Below are 18625 nucleotides of genomic sequence, written 5' to 3'. Positions count from 1 at the left end.
AATGGATTTAAGCATGTAGACAAGGTGAAGTTGAGCTGCTGAAGTTCAAAACTGAGCATGAGAATGGAGAAGAAAGGTGATTTAGTGGATCCATCCTGCCTTGTATTAATGGTTCGGGTTGATGTGGGACACCAGCCTGTACCCATCTTCTTATGGAGACTTCCAGCAGAATAACGCTCCACATCACAAAGCTCGAATCATCTCAAAATGGTTTCAATGAGTTCACTGTGCTCCAATGGCCTCCATAGTCAACAGGTCTCAATCAAATAGAGCTCCTTTGGATGTGGTGGAACAGGAGATTCTCACCATGGATTTTCAGCCCACAAATCTGCAGCAGCTGTGTGATGCTAACATGTCACTACAGACCAAAACCTCAGGTCAGTGGGAAAGTTCTACAGCTCTGAAGGCAAAGGGGGTCCAATCATCAAGGTGTAACTAGTAAAGTGGTGAGTGTACATATACAAATCTGCACTAACAGAAGTTCAGTATCTGTCATGTTCCACACTTTGACTCCTCCAACCTTCTACACTGACACTGTGATCTGAAAACAATCCAGCAAGTAAGATAACTTAGTGTCACCAAATCAAAAAACAAATGCAACAGATTACAGTCGAGTCACATGAAAACATTTCAGCATGGCTTATAGATTCTGGTAGGGCAAAGTCAACATTTATTGACAAAGGTAGAAAGGATCAAAGCTGATAGGATTATTTCAGCAAACATATGAAAACCTAAATGGGTGCTGTCATTTCCATTTTTGAAAAAAAAAAAAAAAAACACTTTTAGAACATTTTCTAATTCTTCTAAATTAATGATTTTATGTTCATTACTGTTTTAGCCTGACTGTGTTTGGCTGCTGGTCAGTAAATTACATAATTTAGAGGAAACTAGGCCAATGACTGCAATAAAACCTGCTGCAGAGATTAGAGCAAGATTGATCTAGTTTAGTTACAGCTAATCAGCCATGTATTTAAAAACACAGCTATATCAACATGTAATTAAAATAACTTTAAGAATATCAGAATTGAAAAGCACATAACAAAGAATAAAATAAAAAGATTGAACTACAAAATTTACCAACACACCAAAAGAAAAAAAATCAAATGATACAAAGTAGTTTCTTTTAGTTCCCTTTTTTGAGTGCTTAGCTTTCAACAGAATTTATATATCATGTCATCACTTTATATTTCTAAACTTCACACCTATTGATCAACCTGTGAATGTAATTTTGTTTTACTGATACAGCATACTGGCTTAGGAATAAACAGAGTTTAAGCTTTATTCATGTAAAGGTGTTAGTTGAAAAGTAAATTGGACAAAACAACGGTAAATCATCAGAGTAGTAGTGAATGTGCGCAGACTAACATGGACTCAATAATCTAAAATCCAACACTGGCTGTTTTGGAGCCGCAGTTACATCTTTCAACCACTAAGAGGCACTGTTATCAATCATGAATCTTAAAGACTGTCCTCCCATGGTACTCTGAGATTTGACAGAGAATGTAAAATAAATTTGTGTTTATAGCTTGAATTTATCTTTCAGGTTAAACAAAAACAAACAGGAGGCTGGGCACCACTTTGAGTTTATTTACAATACACATACATGAGTTTGTACAATGGGAAATGTTAAAAGGTCAACAGGAAAACTTTACTTACAAGTAGTGCCAGACAGAACACTGTTTAAGAGCCCTACAGGGACATGCAGCCGTAGGTTTTAGTCATCTCCAGATAGCAGATGTTTCTACAACACGCTGGCAACATGAGTAACGGTCAGCTGATGCTGAGATAGGATTATTAGAGAAAAGTGAGTGAATAAAATGTATGCATGTCCACTTAGGGCGTGTCATTGATGCACTGAGCAAAGCAACACACTTGTTCACCTGTGCAAGACAACTTGGGCTGTAATACTGAGAAACTGAAGGCAGCATAACATTTCCACAATCTGATGTTGCGGTTGTTCCAGTTCTTAGTATTAACGGGTTTAATGTAACAGTAATTCACAGTGTAAAGATTTTTGCCTGTTTAACAGTAGTAAACACTGGTCAAAAACTCCCTTCAAATAAACTAAAAGGAGTATAAAATGACATTCTTTGTTTCAGGGTCATTCAAAGGTATCATTTAGTGTCTTCATACAAAAGAAACATGAACTTAATGACAATATGTCACAATGTACCAGTCACCATATTTCGGTTCTGAAGTTTCATAACTTGAATTCCACAAATAAGACCCGACACAACAGTACTACAGTACAACATTTCATTAGAAAGGTTTAAAATCTACAAAAGATACAAAAAACAATTTCAAATAAGGTTTCTTAGAAATACACAGTACAGTAAAAAGGTAGCGGGCAAGTTCATTATAAGAACATTTTAACAGCTCAAGATGAAATGTCATAAAAACTCTATAATCCATGTCGCACAACGTGATGCTGCAGATCAGAACTGTTCATGAGGTTACGTCCACAGAGATCACAGGTAAACTGTTTATCCTCTGTGTTTAGAGGACAATGCTTCTCAAAACTTGAGTCCGTAACTTTAAGTTCACCTGGAGAAGAAAAAGAAAACAATGATCAGAAAAAATGAAAAATGACAGAAATGAGTGAAAAATGCTCATCAATAATCCAGAAGGCCACAGTGACCTTTTTAATGTAACTTTAAAGAACATGATCATAAACGTAAAAATATTAAGTATAACACAAATCAAACCTTTAGCGAGCAGCTGAATTGTTTCAATCCAACTCATCAACCAAATCACACTTACCAACAGCATTGAAAAAAAAAAAAACATACCTTTGGTAACATGTGGTGTATCTGCATCTTTAATCCCGTCACATTCGTCTTGTTCCTGATCCGTGAATTCATCCTCAGGACTTTGCTCAGGATGATCACTCTGATCCTCTTCTTTGCAACAACCTGGAGAGTCCATTTCTTTTTTGAAATATTCATTCTCAAGTACTGGCATTTCCCCATAAAGGTCTCTGAGCTCAGTGTTTCTCAGCTCAGCTACTGCGTCCTCTTTTGAAACGACACCTGAGCCCTCCACATGGATGACTTTGAACTGTGCACCGTCCAGCCCAAGAGTCAAAATATCTTCCTCAAATTGAGTCTTGGTGTTATTTTCCGGACTTTTCTTTTCCTTCATAATCTCAACCGAAGAAAAATTGCTATCTCCCTCCAACGTCTTCTCAACTTCTCCACCCTGATCTGCCGTTGTGTGCATCTCAGGGATGCTGGCCTCACTGACTCCGGGTATGGGTTGAGCTAATTTCTCAGTTGTTGACTGTTCCTTCTCTGGGCTGTTGCAGTCCTCCGATTTCTTACCTCCACAAACACTTTGGTCTACCAGTTCATCTGTCCTATGTTCAGGTAAAAATCCAGTCACTGCCTGCTCTTGTTGGTCCAGCTCAAGCTTCAGTGCGACGAGTTTTGCATTCTCATTTTGAAGGTCTGATAACATACTCTCATCTGTGTCATCTTCCATCTTTAACGCAACTTTCTCCATGAGGTCATTTTCCTCAGGATGATAAGCTTGAGTCTCCTCAGGAATCGCATCATAGCCTGGAACAATCTCCTCTGTTTTAATGATCGTCTTGTTACTGATGAGGGGCTCCGGGTCAGACAAAGGCTCCTCTTCATATCCTGGCATTCGACCAACCCTTGCTTCCAGCTGATCCAGGCTGACCTGACCAACAAGCTCATGATTCCTCACAACCTTGGAAATGTGAAAAGAAAAAAAACTGTTATAATTATTCAAACCCTAAAAGCTCATATCCATTGCAGGAAACTTAATCAGGAACGTGTGTTTTAACTGGAAGAAGCTAAGTATTAGCATAACGTGTTCAACACATCTTTCTGCCAAAGATTTCAGTGAAGCATGGATTAAATTTAGCTACAAATTCTTACCTGATGCTTCTCACTCAGGTGTGCCTCCAAGTCACTGAGCCGAGTGCAGTCAAAGAAGCACAGCCGACACTTGTAGGGTTTGATGTCATCATGTTTCATCATGTGCAAATGCAGGTTCTCAGCACTGCCGCATGTAAAAGTGCAGTTGTGACAGCGGAAGACGATGCCCTCAAGGTAACGGGACAGCTTCGAGCGACGCACTTCAATTGGCACCAAACGTTCCTCTGAGAAGCAAAGAAACAAAAGGAGTGAAGATGCTGTAGAAAAGTGTGGGAGTGGGTTGGTTCTGAAAACTTGCTAAAAATCTATCGTACCTCGATGCAGGATGATGTGATCGATCATGCTGTTTTTGTTCTTGGTTTGGTAAAGGCAGAAAGGGCAGCAGAGGTCTTTCTGATGGGTGGGTTCTGACTGGCAGACAGAGTGACCCATCTCCATGTGCGTTTCCAGGGTTTTCCTAATAAAGCCAGGAAATAAATGCGACCATTAAACATGTAAGGCTGAAATTTTCCTGAAGTTTACTCTAAATTCTTGATCCATTTACTTCTGAGGTTAGACTTTTTGTTTCGGAGGGATTTTTGTGATTTTTTTTTTTTCAAGTTGTGAGCTTAAAATGTAACTGTACTGCTTACCTTGAACCACTATAAAAACTGCAGTCCTTGCACTTCAGCATCTTCTTCCCATGGCGATTAAGGTAGTGTCGTCGTATACTTGACAGGTGTTCAGTGTTGAAGTTGCAGAGATCGCAGTAAAGCACGCTGCTTTCCAGCACCATGTTTTCTTTCACAGCTGCTTGAAATGAAGCTCCAGTCTGAGCGATCAAGTTATATTGGTTCAACTGACGCTGCACATCAGGGGGCTCTGAGTACTGCGATCCTATCAAAACAGAATAAAAACAAAAGTTAAATATACATTGGGAGTGTTGAACGCACTGTGAGTTAAAAAAAAATCAATGATACTTACTTTTGTTCTTTTGAGATTTTTCATCAAGTTCAGGGGAACACTCTTCTGATGAATTATGGGGCTCTGTGTCGCTCTGAACACTCTCCTCGTCTTGGTCTTCATTCTCCTCAGGATTAGCAATGACATCTGCGTATTTGGCACAGACATACGGGAAACGCATATCCAATGAAAGACAGACTAAAAAAAGCATAATTACATCACAAGGCCTCTTAACTGTGTGAATTTCAGTGGATCATTTGGCATGTTGATTCAGCAGTATGCTCCAAGTCTCATCACACTGTTGATGAAAATCTACCTAAACTGAACATGTCATAAAAAGTGTAAAAGTTTGTGTTTCGGTAGATTATTTCTTTGTTGTTACAAAGCTTCACGGCAATAAATCTAATACTGGAGGGAAACCTGTTTATTTCACTTTTAAATGATGACAGATTTGCCAAGACTTCTCTGCCAATGCCAAACAACTCATTCTACTTTCGACTCTTGTCCTCCTGCCTGTCAAAGCTTCCTTTCAGTGTGTATTCAAAGTGAAGCCTGAGTTAGCATCTTTTGGGTGATGGTGATGGTACAATATATACAGGTGACTCACCCTGATGGTTTTTCATGAAATGTCTTCTCCACAGGACCATGACGTTGGTCCGGTAAGAGCAGAAGCTACAGACGAAAGGCTTTGTGGTCCCCGGTTTGTAGATGATGTATCTGTTTATTCTGTTGAGTCAATGACATAACAATAAGCCCACAGAGATACAACAACAAAGGCACTGAGAGTACTTTTGAAATCAATGTGTCTTCTTACTTGCTCTTTGAGATAGAGGAAGGCAGAGTGTGTTTCTTGATGGCTGCTAGTGCTTCATGGCTGCGCTCATGTGAACGCAAACCTTTAAGCGACATGAACGTGCGGCCACAACGTTTGCAAGTCGGTACATCGTCTGTTGAATCCTCATCTGGCTGCTCTTGTTCTGTTGATTTTGTAGGTGACGGCAGAGGGCTCGTTGGCAAAGATGTGGTCTCCACTGGTGTCTCCTTCACCTCGGAGAGTTCTTCAACAGCTTTCCCCTCAGAAAGATCTTCCACAGCTTTCTTTTTGGAGAGACCGTCCACAGCTTTCCCCTTGGATAGGTCTTCCACAGCTTTCCCCTTGGAAAGACCTTCCACAGCTTTCCCTTTAAAGAGGTCTTCCACAGCTTTCCGCACAGGCACTTCAGCTTGCTGAAAAAGCAGGAACAAAAAAAAATGTAAACTTGCAAAGGTATGACAGTTAATAACAAAAGTGTAAGAGTGGACTTACCTCTGCACGCTTTTCCTCTGGTATCATCAGGATGTCAGATGTTATGGTCTTGAAGTCCTCTGTATCCACAGTCTTTCCGCTCATATTCTTCATCTCTCTGTGGCGGTCCAGATGGTAACACATCTTCTTAATTCCATTTAGTTGTTTGTTGCAGTGGGAGCATTTGTAAAGCCCCGTCGTCCTCTTTGATCCTCTCGATAAGATTGTGAAGTCCAGGATTTGATCGGAATTATGTGCCGTTCTCAAGTGATCAAGAAGCAACTCTGATGACTTGAACGTGGAGTCTGGACACAGCTTACATTTGACACTTTCTTCTGATTGTGCTACTGAAGAGTTGGAATCCTTACTGGGTTTGCGCTTGTTGTACTTCTGAAGTAGCTTAAACGTAGTCACAACATCTATTTTGTGATATTTTCTATAATGACTTTGGAGGTATCTTCGGTAGCAAGCTGTATAGGAACAAATGTGGCACTTGTACAGTCTCTCCTTGTTGCTCGCCACTGTGTTCAAATGTTTTATCTGTGGAGTTTCCAACTGGTGACTGAGGTTGGTTTCTGGGATGCTCTCTGCTGGAGCATCATTTTTCAAAGCAAATGCCTCCAAAACAGAATGTTGAAATTCATAATCCGGCTGCTTTTTTGTAGTTTTGATTTTGATTATAAGTTTGGACGTTGTTGCCTCGCTCGGTCCATGGTTCCGCTCAAGGTGTATTTTTAGTTTTTTCATCGATGCATGAATTTGCAGACACTTTTTACACCTGAACCCTCTAGCAACCGAACTAGTCTCCTTTGATCCACTAACCATGTCAGTCTTAAGAATTTCCACTGACTTAAGTTGATCTGCTCGAACTGTGAAGTCAGGATGCCTCATTTGGCAGTGAGTGAGGACCCCATGGAAGCTAGCATTCACATAGGAACAGTATGGACACATAAACACCATTACTTTGTTTTGTCCTGATGTGGTGTTTGATGAACTCCCTCCCAAACTATTTCCTCCATGCTGGGCTGAGAGGACGTCCTGATATGTTGACCAGGACTTCTTTTCAAGCTGCTTTTTCAGAGGTATGAAGAATTTTGTGAAGCTCTCTCTTCCATGTTTTGTGATGTAATGGTTCCCAAGACGTTTTTTTCTAAAATAGGAGTTTGGGCACAATGCACACTTGTATGGAGGATCCACACCCTTTGCAACAGATGCATCACTATGATAAAGCAACATGTGTCGACCCATCCCAATCTTTGTGGTGCTCTTGTAAGCACAGTGCTGGCACTTTATCTTCACATAATTTGAACTTCTTAAAAGGGAAGATTTGGAGAGGAATCCATGATTGCTCCGGATTTTAACTTGTGTATTTTTTGAAATACTTGATAGTTTCGGCATTGCTGTCACAGAGTTGGCTTGAACCTCATTATGGTTTTTCCTGCAATGCTTGTTCAGCTTCCCCAGAGTTGCATAGATCTGTGGGCAACTTTTGCACATGTACCCACTAAGTCTTAAAGCCTGACCTCTTTTTTTCAAACAGCTCTTCATGTTATTTAAGTGATCTTTATCCAAGAGAAGGCTATTCGGACTGGATTCAAGGCCAGGATGCATCATCTGGCAGTGAGTGAGAACTCCATGATGATTGGTGTTCACGTATGTACAATGAGGACACTTGAAAACGTGCACACTTGTTTGGATTCGCCCTTCACTTGCATCTTCATTGTGTATTAGGCTAAGGTGACTGCGAAGATGTCGAGTGTCAGAAAATCTTGCAGGGCATAACTGGCACTTGAACTTCTTGGAAGATTTTGTCTCTTTACCAGCTGAATCAAGGGAGTTGTCAAACTCAAGAGGCTCTTGATATGTCTCAAATGTGGCATATAAGTCACTCTGGTCTTCAAACTGTCGGCTTGAACCAGGCTTCTTGCTGTGGATAACATCAAGGACTGAGCCGTCCTCTTTCACAGACCAAGGATGGACGGCACGGTAGTGATGCGACATATTCATTGCGGAATCACTTTTGAATGAGCATGCTTTGCAGGAATATGTCTTGGTGTCATTCTGTCCAGAGCTTTGAGATGGTAAGCTGTCATCAGTGACATCCCCCCCGCTTAAACTGTCACTTTGCGGTTTCTTCTTTTTGATTTTGATCGATTCTGGGCCAACATACAACCGAGTAATTATATACTCAAGGCTCGGCTGTTTTGGGTGCTTTTCTCTGTAATGATCAAGGACTGCTTCTGCTGTTTTGTGCGAAAAAACACACATTTCACAGTGGTACCCTGCTTGTACACTTCCTTCTTTATAGCACATTCTTAAAACTTCTGTGACTGTGTGGTGCATCTTGTGGATTTGCCACACGTGCCTTTTCAAAAGGTACACATGTTGAGTTTTATACAAGCACTTACGGCACTTCAGGGTCCTCTGTGTTTGGGAGGCCACCACCGGTGGGTCTGAAACTCTGCCAAGCTGCTGTGTCTTCTTTTTATTCCCTTTTTCCACAAGAGAGGCATTTTTGATTCCTTGGTTTTCAGGTGTTTTTAGCTGAGTTTCTGCAATTTTTTCACGAATCTTAGACGAATATGAACGGATTTGTTCGCTCTTTGTCCGGATCATAGGATGTCTGGTGCAGTAATGCTTCAGTACCCCTTCCATAGATATACTTCTAAAATTGCAAAGGTGGCAGAAAAGCGGATTCACCATGGCCTCACTCATTATAGGAAGAGGCAGCCGAGAGGATGAGCCTTTGCCCTGGGACTTTGACTTCCTAATTTGATCACACATCAAAGAGGTATGTTTGAGGACACATTCTCTTTCAAGCTTCAAGTTGCTGTGAATTTTGGCTTGATGGTTCAAGACTCCTTTTGCAGTTACATTTGCAAAGTTGCACCTTTGACAGTAGAACAAGTTTTCTGGACATGCATAAGGATTGGACTCCTTTTCATGTTGGCTTTTATTAACACTACGGACATCAACACGTTTAGATGCTCTAGAGTCCGAGGGTGTGGTACTTTGACTAACATGATGTCTGAGTTTCTTCTTTTGCATCTCAACACTAAATGAAGAAATCTCTTCAATATCTGTTCGCTCAAATTCATAATGTTTTTTGTTATGATGGCCGACAACACTTGCTATATTAGTACTTGAATAACTGCAAACCTTACAGTAAAAAAGTTCCTTTGGTGAACTGTTGGGTACATCCTCAGTGTCAGAAGACATTTCTTGGTTCTGTTTGGCAGGTGTCTTCTGTCTTGTACTGCTGTCCTCTTCAGCGTCCAAATTCACAGCTGTTGGAGACTTAGAATGCGGCTGGAAATCTGGTTTGTGCACAGGATTTCTCAAAACCAGCTTTATCACCTTCTTTGACTCCTTATCTTTGCGTCTTGATTCAGAAGAATCCGAGTCACCCTCTATGAGCCGAGACTTTTCTATCACTGAATCTGGAGACCTATCTGAAGCTCTGAGTGACGAGACACGAGCCAACTGTTTAATTGTGTCTATCGAGACAGCTTCGTCTGGGTGGCTCTTTTGGTAATGGACATGCATGACAACAACTGACTTATGTCTGAACTCACAGTTGTTGCACTGATACAAGGCCACGTCGGCTCCTGTGGAGGTTGGATGTTGAGGCGAAGGTGTTCTTGTAGTTTCTCTGCTTGCTGCACTGGCTTTCTCTGGAGAATTCTCCCTGTTTTTTTCTGGACTTTGTATCATTTTGGATTCATTCAACTGTGATTCATCCCCTTCTTGCTGTCCACTTGCCAAATATCTGTAGAAAACCAAGGAATTTTCCACGGTATGAGTTGCATGCTTTGCCTTGTAGTGTTTTTTCAAGGCCTTTGATGCATTTGTGGTAAACGGGCACACGAAACATTTGAAAACCAAGGTGAGGTTGTGTGATTGCTTTTCGAGTGGATCTGGCATCTCTGGGTGATTTTCTGTGTAATGTTTCTTGAGTTCAGTTACATGGGAAAACTCAGTCGGACACTTCAGGCAACGGAAGGTAGCACTCTGATCAGAGGGATCCTGAAGGTAGGCCGCAGTGTAACGTACGTGGAGGTGACTGCTCTGGTAATGGGTAGACAGAGCCCTGATGCCCACGGCACTGAAGTCACAATGCTTACAGATGTATACTTTCATTGTATCTGTGTCTTCAAGCATCCTTTCCTCTTCATCTTCACTAAATTCAAATGAAAATTCAGCATTGCTCAATGGTTGCTGTTTGATTTCACTTGCACTCTTGGAGCGCTTTGTCGATTCCTTGTCTGATTTAGCTTTTTTAGCAGGAGGGCCTCCTGAGCTTTCACTTTTGGGCCTCTTGTCGACATTGCTCAGGTGCGTTTCTTTGAGCTGTCCCTGAGGCTTTGCTGGCTTTGATTTTGCACCAGGAAAGGGATCCATCATTAAAAACCGTGTAGAATCAATTTTGGTGATATCAATTGTGGGCACTGCCGTAACTTTAAACACACCACTGCTGTTCGGGTTGGAGTTTGAAGGAGATTCTTGCAAAATGAGGGTTTCTTTGGTGCCATCTAGAGAAAATGTGCAATTCCCTGACAGCACTGGGGGTTTGTGTTTTACTCCAGTTGATGCCACTAAGTATTTGCTTATAGTTTGCTGTGGCCTCTTATATGTTTTCAGATCCTTTGAGGAGCTTGTTGTGCAGGTTGCGTTTGAGGTAGACTTTGTTGGGTTAACTGATGAAGTCTGTTTCTCTCCTTCGGCTTCTTTTTTCAGATTGAATATGATTTCGGTCTTTAGAGTTTCGGATATTACTTGATTTGTAATTCCATTTTCCACTCCCAATTCCTTTCGGCACTGTTTCTCATGCTCATTCAACTCATTGTGACTTAAAGCTGTAAAATCACAGTGCTGGCATTCAAAGTGATTGTCCACATCTGTGCTACAGTTTTCAGTTACAGCTATGTAAGTCTCCGTGTGTTTTAACCCAGCATTGGTGAGAGCAGCATCTATATCCAAGCCATGAACTTTGTTGAGGTGTTCAAATAGGAAGACCTTGGATTTGAAGACGAGGGAGCACTGATTGCACTGTAAACACTTGGGCTGGGGTTCTTGAATGCCAGCTGGATTCTGTGTCAAGGAGCCTGAGGTGGATATGTCAACTGAATCTGAGGGATAGATAATGATAACATTAAATGTTACACCCAAGAGGATGAACTGCATTGAAACATTATGTTACTTTCACACAGTGGGATGTGGTAAATACCTTTTTGCATCTTGCATTCTGTTTAAATGTAGAGTCACACAGAACACAGATGTGCCACACCTGTAAGATTGAAAACATTATCTCATTGCTCATATAAATCATATCTGCATCTATCCACATATATTGATTATATCAATTAAATAGCAATGTCCCAAAATTGATCCTAACTTTCAAGTCTGAACCAATTCAAGCAAGAAACTAATGTCAACATTTGGAAAATAATCAACATTTTCAGCAGGATGCAAATGCATCCTGTAGGGTTAATAAGCTCAAAGTTGAAATGTCCACAGTGTGAAAATATTTTAAACAAGACAGCAGAAACAGTTTAATGGCCACTAAAAACAAGCACAATATAACTTTTTGTGAGGCAGTAACAGTAAAGTTACGTTCAATACTACAAATTTGATACCATATCAAAAAACTAAGCATGCAATGGAATATGGCATGTCCATAAAAACATCAGAGGAAAAGGCTGTGCATCATGGCAACAAACTTTGGACTGTAACAGGAAGGACCTATGTTATCTAGTAAGCAAAAATGGTCAAAAAGGATTACAGGGAAGTTGGTTGAATTTGTCGCTATAGACAACCAGTACATCTCTGTGATTAAGATGCAGGTTTTTTGCTTTTCTTGGGAGGTTTTGGGTCCACATTAAGTCCTGCCATCTAGAAATTATTCAAACACTGTCTTACTGAAACAACATGCAACACGAGGTAAAACCTAATGTAACTGCTGTTGGTTCTACAACGGAAAGTGGAGCTCTGACATTTACCGCATGTCATGACTAAGCCTGAACATAAAAACAAAATGACCGCATCAGGAAATACTTTAATTATCTAACCGTATGTACATATTACCCTGTTTTTGGGAGCAGTTAGTTAAGTTTAGTTTTATCATTAAATGCATTTCAATTGCACTATGGTTCTTCAGAGGGCTAAACTGATTATTTGCCAGGATAAAACATTATTTTATTTATCAGTATATTAAATATGGGCTCATTGAAAGGTAGTAAAGAGAAGGTCTCATGACTGTAACAATTCACATCGCATTCCTTGTGTATGTCTACGTACCAGCGTAGGAATTACTGGCAACAACAAAACAATAAAATGAAATGGTATCGGAATCTATCAGCTACACTAATATCTCACCCATTGACACGGGTATTCTCAGTCGGTACATCCTTTACTCCCACGCCAATTCAAAACAACGGGTATTTACAAAACACATCATACTAGACTTTTCAAGACCGCTGTCAAAAAGCAAGAGAAAAAGCTTATTACTTCGGCATTTAACTCTCAAAGAGGATCGTTCAACAGGAAGACTTGAAACGACCACAGTCGCTCTGCAGAGAAGTGACTCGAAGTTTTCCTCTAACACACTGAAAACTAGGAGTCAAAACAATAACTCCATTAAAATCTTGTTCCAGTTAAATTTTGTACTCACGCATGAAGACAAATACAGTTTGTAGCTCTGCAGGCAATGTTTTGAACCTCTGATGTTGACGAGGAGTCCTTCACGTTTCCGCCATTTTTCCCGCGAGTAGCGCTCCCCCCTACTCGTGCTTCCGCTTCAGCAGAGACACTACAGTGATTTAACACTGCACATCCGGCCAAAGTTCCCCATCCTTCAAAATAAAAGTGTTAAATCGGTACGATGCAGTCTACTATAAGTAACTCTAAAATCTAACAGCGGCCAGATAGTTTGTGACATGAATGAGTAAGAAAATAAAATATTAACCATAGGAGTTCCCAGGTACCGCAATCTCGTCCCCCTAAAAGTAGCCCATGGCCTCCCTGTTCAGTATCTCCTTATAAGAAAATCACTCAATTTGCCAACAGACGTTTTGAAAAATTTAAAGACACTGATTATTTTACTGCATCATCACTTGTCACCATGTCTTTGAAGTTATGAGAACACGATAATTTCCAATACACGTTTCAGACATTTTTTTTTGCCATTTGACCACATTTTCAGTTTCTCACAGTTCAAGCGTACCTGGCCATTTTCTGTCCTGAATTCCCTAAGTTGTCGGAAAAAACATCCTTGATCATCTTTAAAGGCAGACACACTGATTATGAGCAGGTTGTTAGAAGCGAAACTGAACGTTCCTCTCATAAGGGCTTTTGTTGTGAAGTCAGACACACATTTTGCAGGAAGTACTTTGGATCTTCAGTACGTCGTGTTTCATTAATTAAAAGAAACACCACTTCTAAGCACACTGTGAAACATTTATGTAAAAATAAAAATAAAAACGTGTTTAAAACATTTCAAAGTTTTCGAGACACATTTACACTTAGTCAGAGCTTTGATTTTTTTAATCAACTTCTCGATCATCTTAATGGATCACAATATTCCGAATAGGATACGTTTCAATTTGGTAACAGGTCATTGGCTGTAATGATAAATAATAATACAGCTATTTTGTTTCTGCGTGTTTTTGTTATTTAAGAAAAAAGGCCCATCGAAATTCGTATAATCTTATTTTAGGTTTTGAGAATCACTCAGGCTGGTCTACCGAGGTAACCAATACATTTTAAACTCGTTTTTTCCTTCCTCTTCCTGATCTGTGAGTGAGAATTTTGATTAATTAAGACGAAATGCATGCGTTAAAAATACAAATATACATTAAATTTAGAGCTGACTGAGTGTTAACACTGTTTAACCTTAACGCACTGTAAATAACCATCCCGTTTCAGTCCCATCCCACGGCCAACATTGGTTCCGCCTATTGGTACACGTTCCTACGGAACCGTTTATCAGACGTACCACTGAAAGTAAGTACAACAGCACTGACCTAACCTTACACAGGCAGTATCGTGATTTGTTTCTTTGGAAAAACCTTTTCTCAGCTGTGAACCTTAATGTAAGTTTGAAACACAGTCACAACTCATTTATTTCGTTGTACTTCGGTTTTTATTCTATAATTAGAAATTGCCACAAAGCTAGAGTTAGCATCAAAGTTGGTTTGTGTCTTTCAATCATATGAACTATTTAATGTTGAATTGGTGACATTTGGTTTTAGTTTGCTGTTTTAAAGAACGAGATGGTTTATCTGTCGGCTGATTTACGTTAACCAGTTAAGACTGCGATCACCTCTTTATGTTCAATGCTACAGCTTCAGTTAAAGATGTATTTTGTCTCCATGCATCTGGTTCACTCTAGTACAAAAGGAATGCTTATAACAGCAAACCAGTGCTCCTCTGTGACAACGCCATTGACAAACCATTGTGTCTGTTTGCTTGTTCAGGTGTGACACTTACTGAAGAAGAAGCATAATGATGGCAGTCTGACCTCAATCTTCACCATGCTCCACGCCAAGCTGACCAGCAAGTTAACTCTGACAGCTCTGAAGAGGATTCAGCATGGAGCTCATTACCCCTGTCTGCACTCCCTGGCAAACTGTCTTATTCACACAGATGGAGGAAAGAAAAGACATTTTCAACACTCTCACAGTAGAGCAGTGGATGGGGTGTTTCACAATCAGAGCACAACCTGCCTGACTCATAGACAATATGAGACACAGTATTCTGGGAGAAGATCTTTCAGCTTATCAGCTGCTACAATTGTGAATGCTGCGCCAGCACCAGTCCAGCCATACCTCCGACTGATGAGGCTGGACAAACCAATTGGTAAGTACATTCATTTAATTCAAGTTAAATTGTTAGGATTTTCTGAAGTGATTTTATTGCAAAGCTAATACTTTTATTGACACATATAGAAACTCTTCTTTGTAGTTTTATGTGCAGTATGTTATTTATTAGTTCAGTTAAAAAGAACAAAACCAAGGCAAAGCTACATTAAAAACATTGCTATTTGCTATCAAGAAATGTATATTTCAGTCATAATAAAATTACTATGAAAGCATTTTTATCAAGGGAACTTTTTCTTCGTAGACTTGTTTACATTTACGAGTATTGTTTTCTGATTTTGTCTAACAGGGACATGGCTGTTGTACCTGCCATGTACTTGGAGCATTGCTCTGGCTGCTGACCCTGGTTGCCTCCCACATCTGGGAATCCTTACCCTGTTTGGTACAGGTGCCTTGCTCATGAGAGGTGCAGGCTGCACCATCAACGACATGTGGGATAAAGACTTTGACAAAAAGGTTTCTGAAATCCTTACATAAATTCAATGTTTTTTTACTTACCTGCATCACTATCACTCACACAGTTACAGCCAAAAACACCCTACTTGTTATAATATTACAGCAACAGTTCTGATTTCTGCTCCAACTAATTCACAGTGATGATTTATTGCAGGTGGCTAGGACGGCTACTCGCCCTATAGCAGCAGGGGAGATTTCTCAGATGCAAGCACTTGTCTTCCTTGGAGGGCAGCTCACTCTGGCTCTTGGAGTTCTCTTGTGTCTCAACTATTACAGGTAGCATTTCATTAACTCTTATAATATTTGGTTTTAACAGACAAGCTGAAACAGTTCTGATAGTTTAAAGATACACTATAAATGTGATGATTGTCTTAGAGAAAAAGCTTGTTTTTTTATCCTAGAAAGCACACAAAATGACCTAAGAGAGTACACTTGATTCTGTTCCCAGCATAGCTTTGGGTGCTGCTTCTCTGTCTCTTGTCATCTCCTACCCCCTGATGAAGAGGATCACCTACTGGCCACAGTTTGTGTTGGGTATGCATCACAGATCCTATCTTGTTTTTCTGTTTAAAACAACTGCTTCTTCCTGTGTTAAATGCTAAATTAGTGCGAAATTAGATCTATTCTGTCACTTTGGTTAGGCCTCACTTTTAACTGGGGAGCACTGCTTGGCTGGGCTGCTGTAAAGGGTTCCTGTGACTGGTCGGTGTGCCTGCCACTGTATTTCTCAGGAGTGATGTGGACACTGATTTACGACACAATATATGCACATCAGGTGAAGTATAGAGGTTTTCTTTTTTCAAAAGGATCTTAGTGCTTGACATTGAACTTCTGAGGTTCATTTTTGTCTTGAAACTCACAAGTAGTAACACTTCACAGAATCTGTGATAATGAAGCAAAAACTTTGAAGATTGTTGTAGGAAGAGAAGAAATACAGGTGTTGCTGTAACTTGCAGTTTTGTATCTGGGGATTTCTTTGTTGCTTTTCCCGTGAGTCACACTGAAATTAAGCCTCTGTTTTATCTAATTCACCAGGATAAAGAGGATGACATCAAGGTAGGAGTGAAATCGACTGCACTGAGGTTTCAGGAGCAGACTAAACCTTGGCTCAGTGGCTTCGCAGTAGCCATGATGTCAGGACTTGTTGCTGCTGGGATCAATGCTGAACAGACTCTTCCTTACTATGCTGTTCTGTCTGCAGTGGCCATTCACCTCACGCATCAGGTGAGAGACATGTACACTTTTGCAGAAGTCATACCTGCAAGGGGTTAATTATAGCAGTGCACAGTTTAATTTCATAGCAATGATAAACACTAGATTAATTTTTCATGTGAATATGTTAATTAATGGATAAAAATATAATTTCTTTCAGATTTACACACTGGACATAAACAAACCAGAGGACTGCTGGAAGAAATTTGTCTCGAACAGAAACCTTGGACTGTTGTTATTTTTAGGAATAGTTTCGGGCAACCTGTGGAAGCAAAGACAAGAAACATTGCTGCAAAATGAGGAGGCACCAAGATAAGTGAGAACAGCAGAGGAAATGTTATTTTATTTAATTTACAGTGGAAACTATTGGATACTTGTCTTGACTCACAAGCCATAATCTACAGTTGGATGAAATTAAACATAAATCAACAAATCCATTTATGGTGCTGAAAAATATTATTTACTGAGAAGAGGGGTTTGTGTTACTCTAGACATACACAAAGAAATCAGCAACAATTCTGAAGAAAATACATCCAAATTTTGGGAAATTGTAACATTAGTACCATAAATACGGTGCTAAGAAAACTTAAACCTGTGCAAAACCATTTTCACCACAAGGGTGCAGAAAGATCTCAACTCATCAGCCACTTTTTATTACTGATGTTATAGATTTTTTTCATCCATCAAATACTAAGAAAAATCAGCAGAAACCCACTTTAAATTTGAAGAGCCATTTATTTAGAATTACCAGTGCATGAAACCTCAAAATTAAATTTTGATTTTTGTCAAACCCAAAGAGAGTCTATTCTGTTTTATTTTCTGAAAACAAACCAAACACAGAATCACACAGTGTCTATTTTTATCTGTGTCTATTCCATTACATGTAAATTAATCTCTGCTTGTAAATTAATCCAGACTCAAGTGGAAAGTAAGTTGTGTAACGACAGATATTACTCAGCTAATAATAGTAAAATGTCATCAGACTTGAAAACAACACAGAATAGCCCTGATGTAAACAAGGCAAGAGTTACGAAGGTCAAAGATAAAAGACGGTGACAGCCCCCCTAACTGTGACAGTTTGTACCCTAGCTATGAACAACAAACTCTTGAAATGGTAAAGTAACTGGTACGACAAATATAAACACAAACAAACAAATGATGAATATGTAGGTGAGATTTCCTCAGATAAAATGAAGAAACCTGCTCAGCCAAGGGTATATCCTCTTCTTCATACTTACTGTCTCTGGTGACATCCTGACCTTATTAAAGAAATCAAAGTTTCCATCATCTCCATTAAAGGACAACGGTGACGATGCAATCTCTTTTTTTCGCCGCTAGGCAGGCACACCAGAGAGGAAAGTACTGAATCTCCAAATAATAAGGTCACATTAGAGGCAGAGTTTTGAGTTTTTTTTTCCCCCCCAGAAGGGAATTTTATCACTGTGTCATTGGAGGGCTATGAACTTTATAATTTGGTAACAGAGTAGCATCGTTTTTAGGCACATGATGTTTTTTTTCCACTGGAACAGAACGCTAAGGACCAGTTATTATATCTTCTCATCTGACAGGTCATTCCATATTCAGCTTGACATCTGGCATCTTCTTACTGGAAGGGAACCTTGGTGTCCACATAAACATGTTTTGTAGCAGATTGTGCAACCCTGAGGTCACTAAAGTCTGCTTCGTTGTCATAAGAACTTTAAGACAAGTTGAAGTACAAAAACACATTATTAATACATGTATGGCATTGGCACTATTCCAGCTGTGATGTTGTAGTGTCGTGTAATATGTCTTTTCTCTCACAGCTTTATAACTTCCGGTATTTTCTCATTATCACTGAGCACACCTTGAGTTGCTGAGAGTTTGACTCAGTGTTCAGTGCGGACTTTGACGTTGAACCTCGCTCCTGTAATAAATCTGAGAAACTTCTCTGATCTTCACTCTTTTCATCC

General features: G+C 39.9%; 2 protein-coding genes across 3 annotated transcripts; one reads left to right on the top strand and one right to left on the bottom strand.

The window, feature by feature from the left end:
- The first annotated feature begins 387 nt into the window (after window positions 1-387).
- On the top strand, window positions 388-17453 carry coq2 (coenzyme Q2 4-hydroxybenzoate polyprenyltransferase). Of its 2 annotated transcripts, XM_074670681.1 has the most exons (9): window positions 388-446; window positions 14053-14130; window positions 14604-14985; window positions 15295-15461; window positions 15616-15737; window positions 15910-15995; window positions 16103-16236; window positions 16497-16685; window positions 16834-17453. In XM_074670681.1, the coding sequence occupies exons 3-9, from the start codon at window positions 14661-14663 to the stop codon at window positions 16987-16989; spliced, it is 1179 nt and encodes a 392-aa protein (XP_074526782.1). In that variant the 5' UTR covers window positions 388-446; window positions 14053-14130; window positions 14604-14660; the 3' UTR covers window positions 16990-17453. The 2 variants fall into 2 exon arrangements, with proteins under 2 accessions (XP_074526782.1, XP_074526780.1); XM_074670679.1 differs by lacking the exon at window positions 388-446 and having other exon boundaries at window positions 14125-14219.
- Window positions 1573-12934, bottom strand: LOC141790250 (zinc finger protein 462-like). The gene is made up of 11 exons (XM_074669984.1): window positions 12800-12934; window positions 11357-11416; window positions 6151-11258; window positions 5659-6071; window positions 5452-5570; window positions 4866-4991; window positions 4535-4778; window positions 4217-4359; window positions 3903-4126; window positions 2790-3711; window positions 1573-2544 (listed from the first exon to the last, which is right to left on the bottom strand). The coding sequence occupies exons 2-11, from the start codon at window positions 11364-11366 to the stop codon at window positions 2402-2404; spliced, it is 7452 nt and encodes a 2483-aa protein (XP_074526085.1). The 5' UTR covers window positions 11367-11416; window positions 12800-12934; the 3' UTR covers window positions 1573-2401.
- Window positions 17454-18625: the final 1172 nt, after the last annotated feature.

This window comes from Halichoeres trimaculatus, unplaced genomic scaffold (assembly GCF_033239565.1).
Source record: "Halichoeres trimaculatus isolate MK-OKI-2021-1 unplaced genomic scaffold, fHalTri1.1 fHalTri1_scaffold_5, whole genome shotgun sequence".
In the NCBI taxonomy this organism is placed as follows: Eukaryota; Metazoa; Chordata; class Actinopteri; order Labriformes; family Labridae; genus Halichoeres; species Halichoeres trimaculatus.
This window is presented reverse-complemented; position numbering and strand designations above follow the sequence as displayed.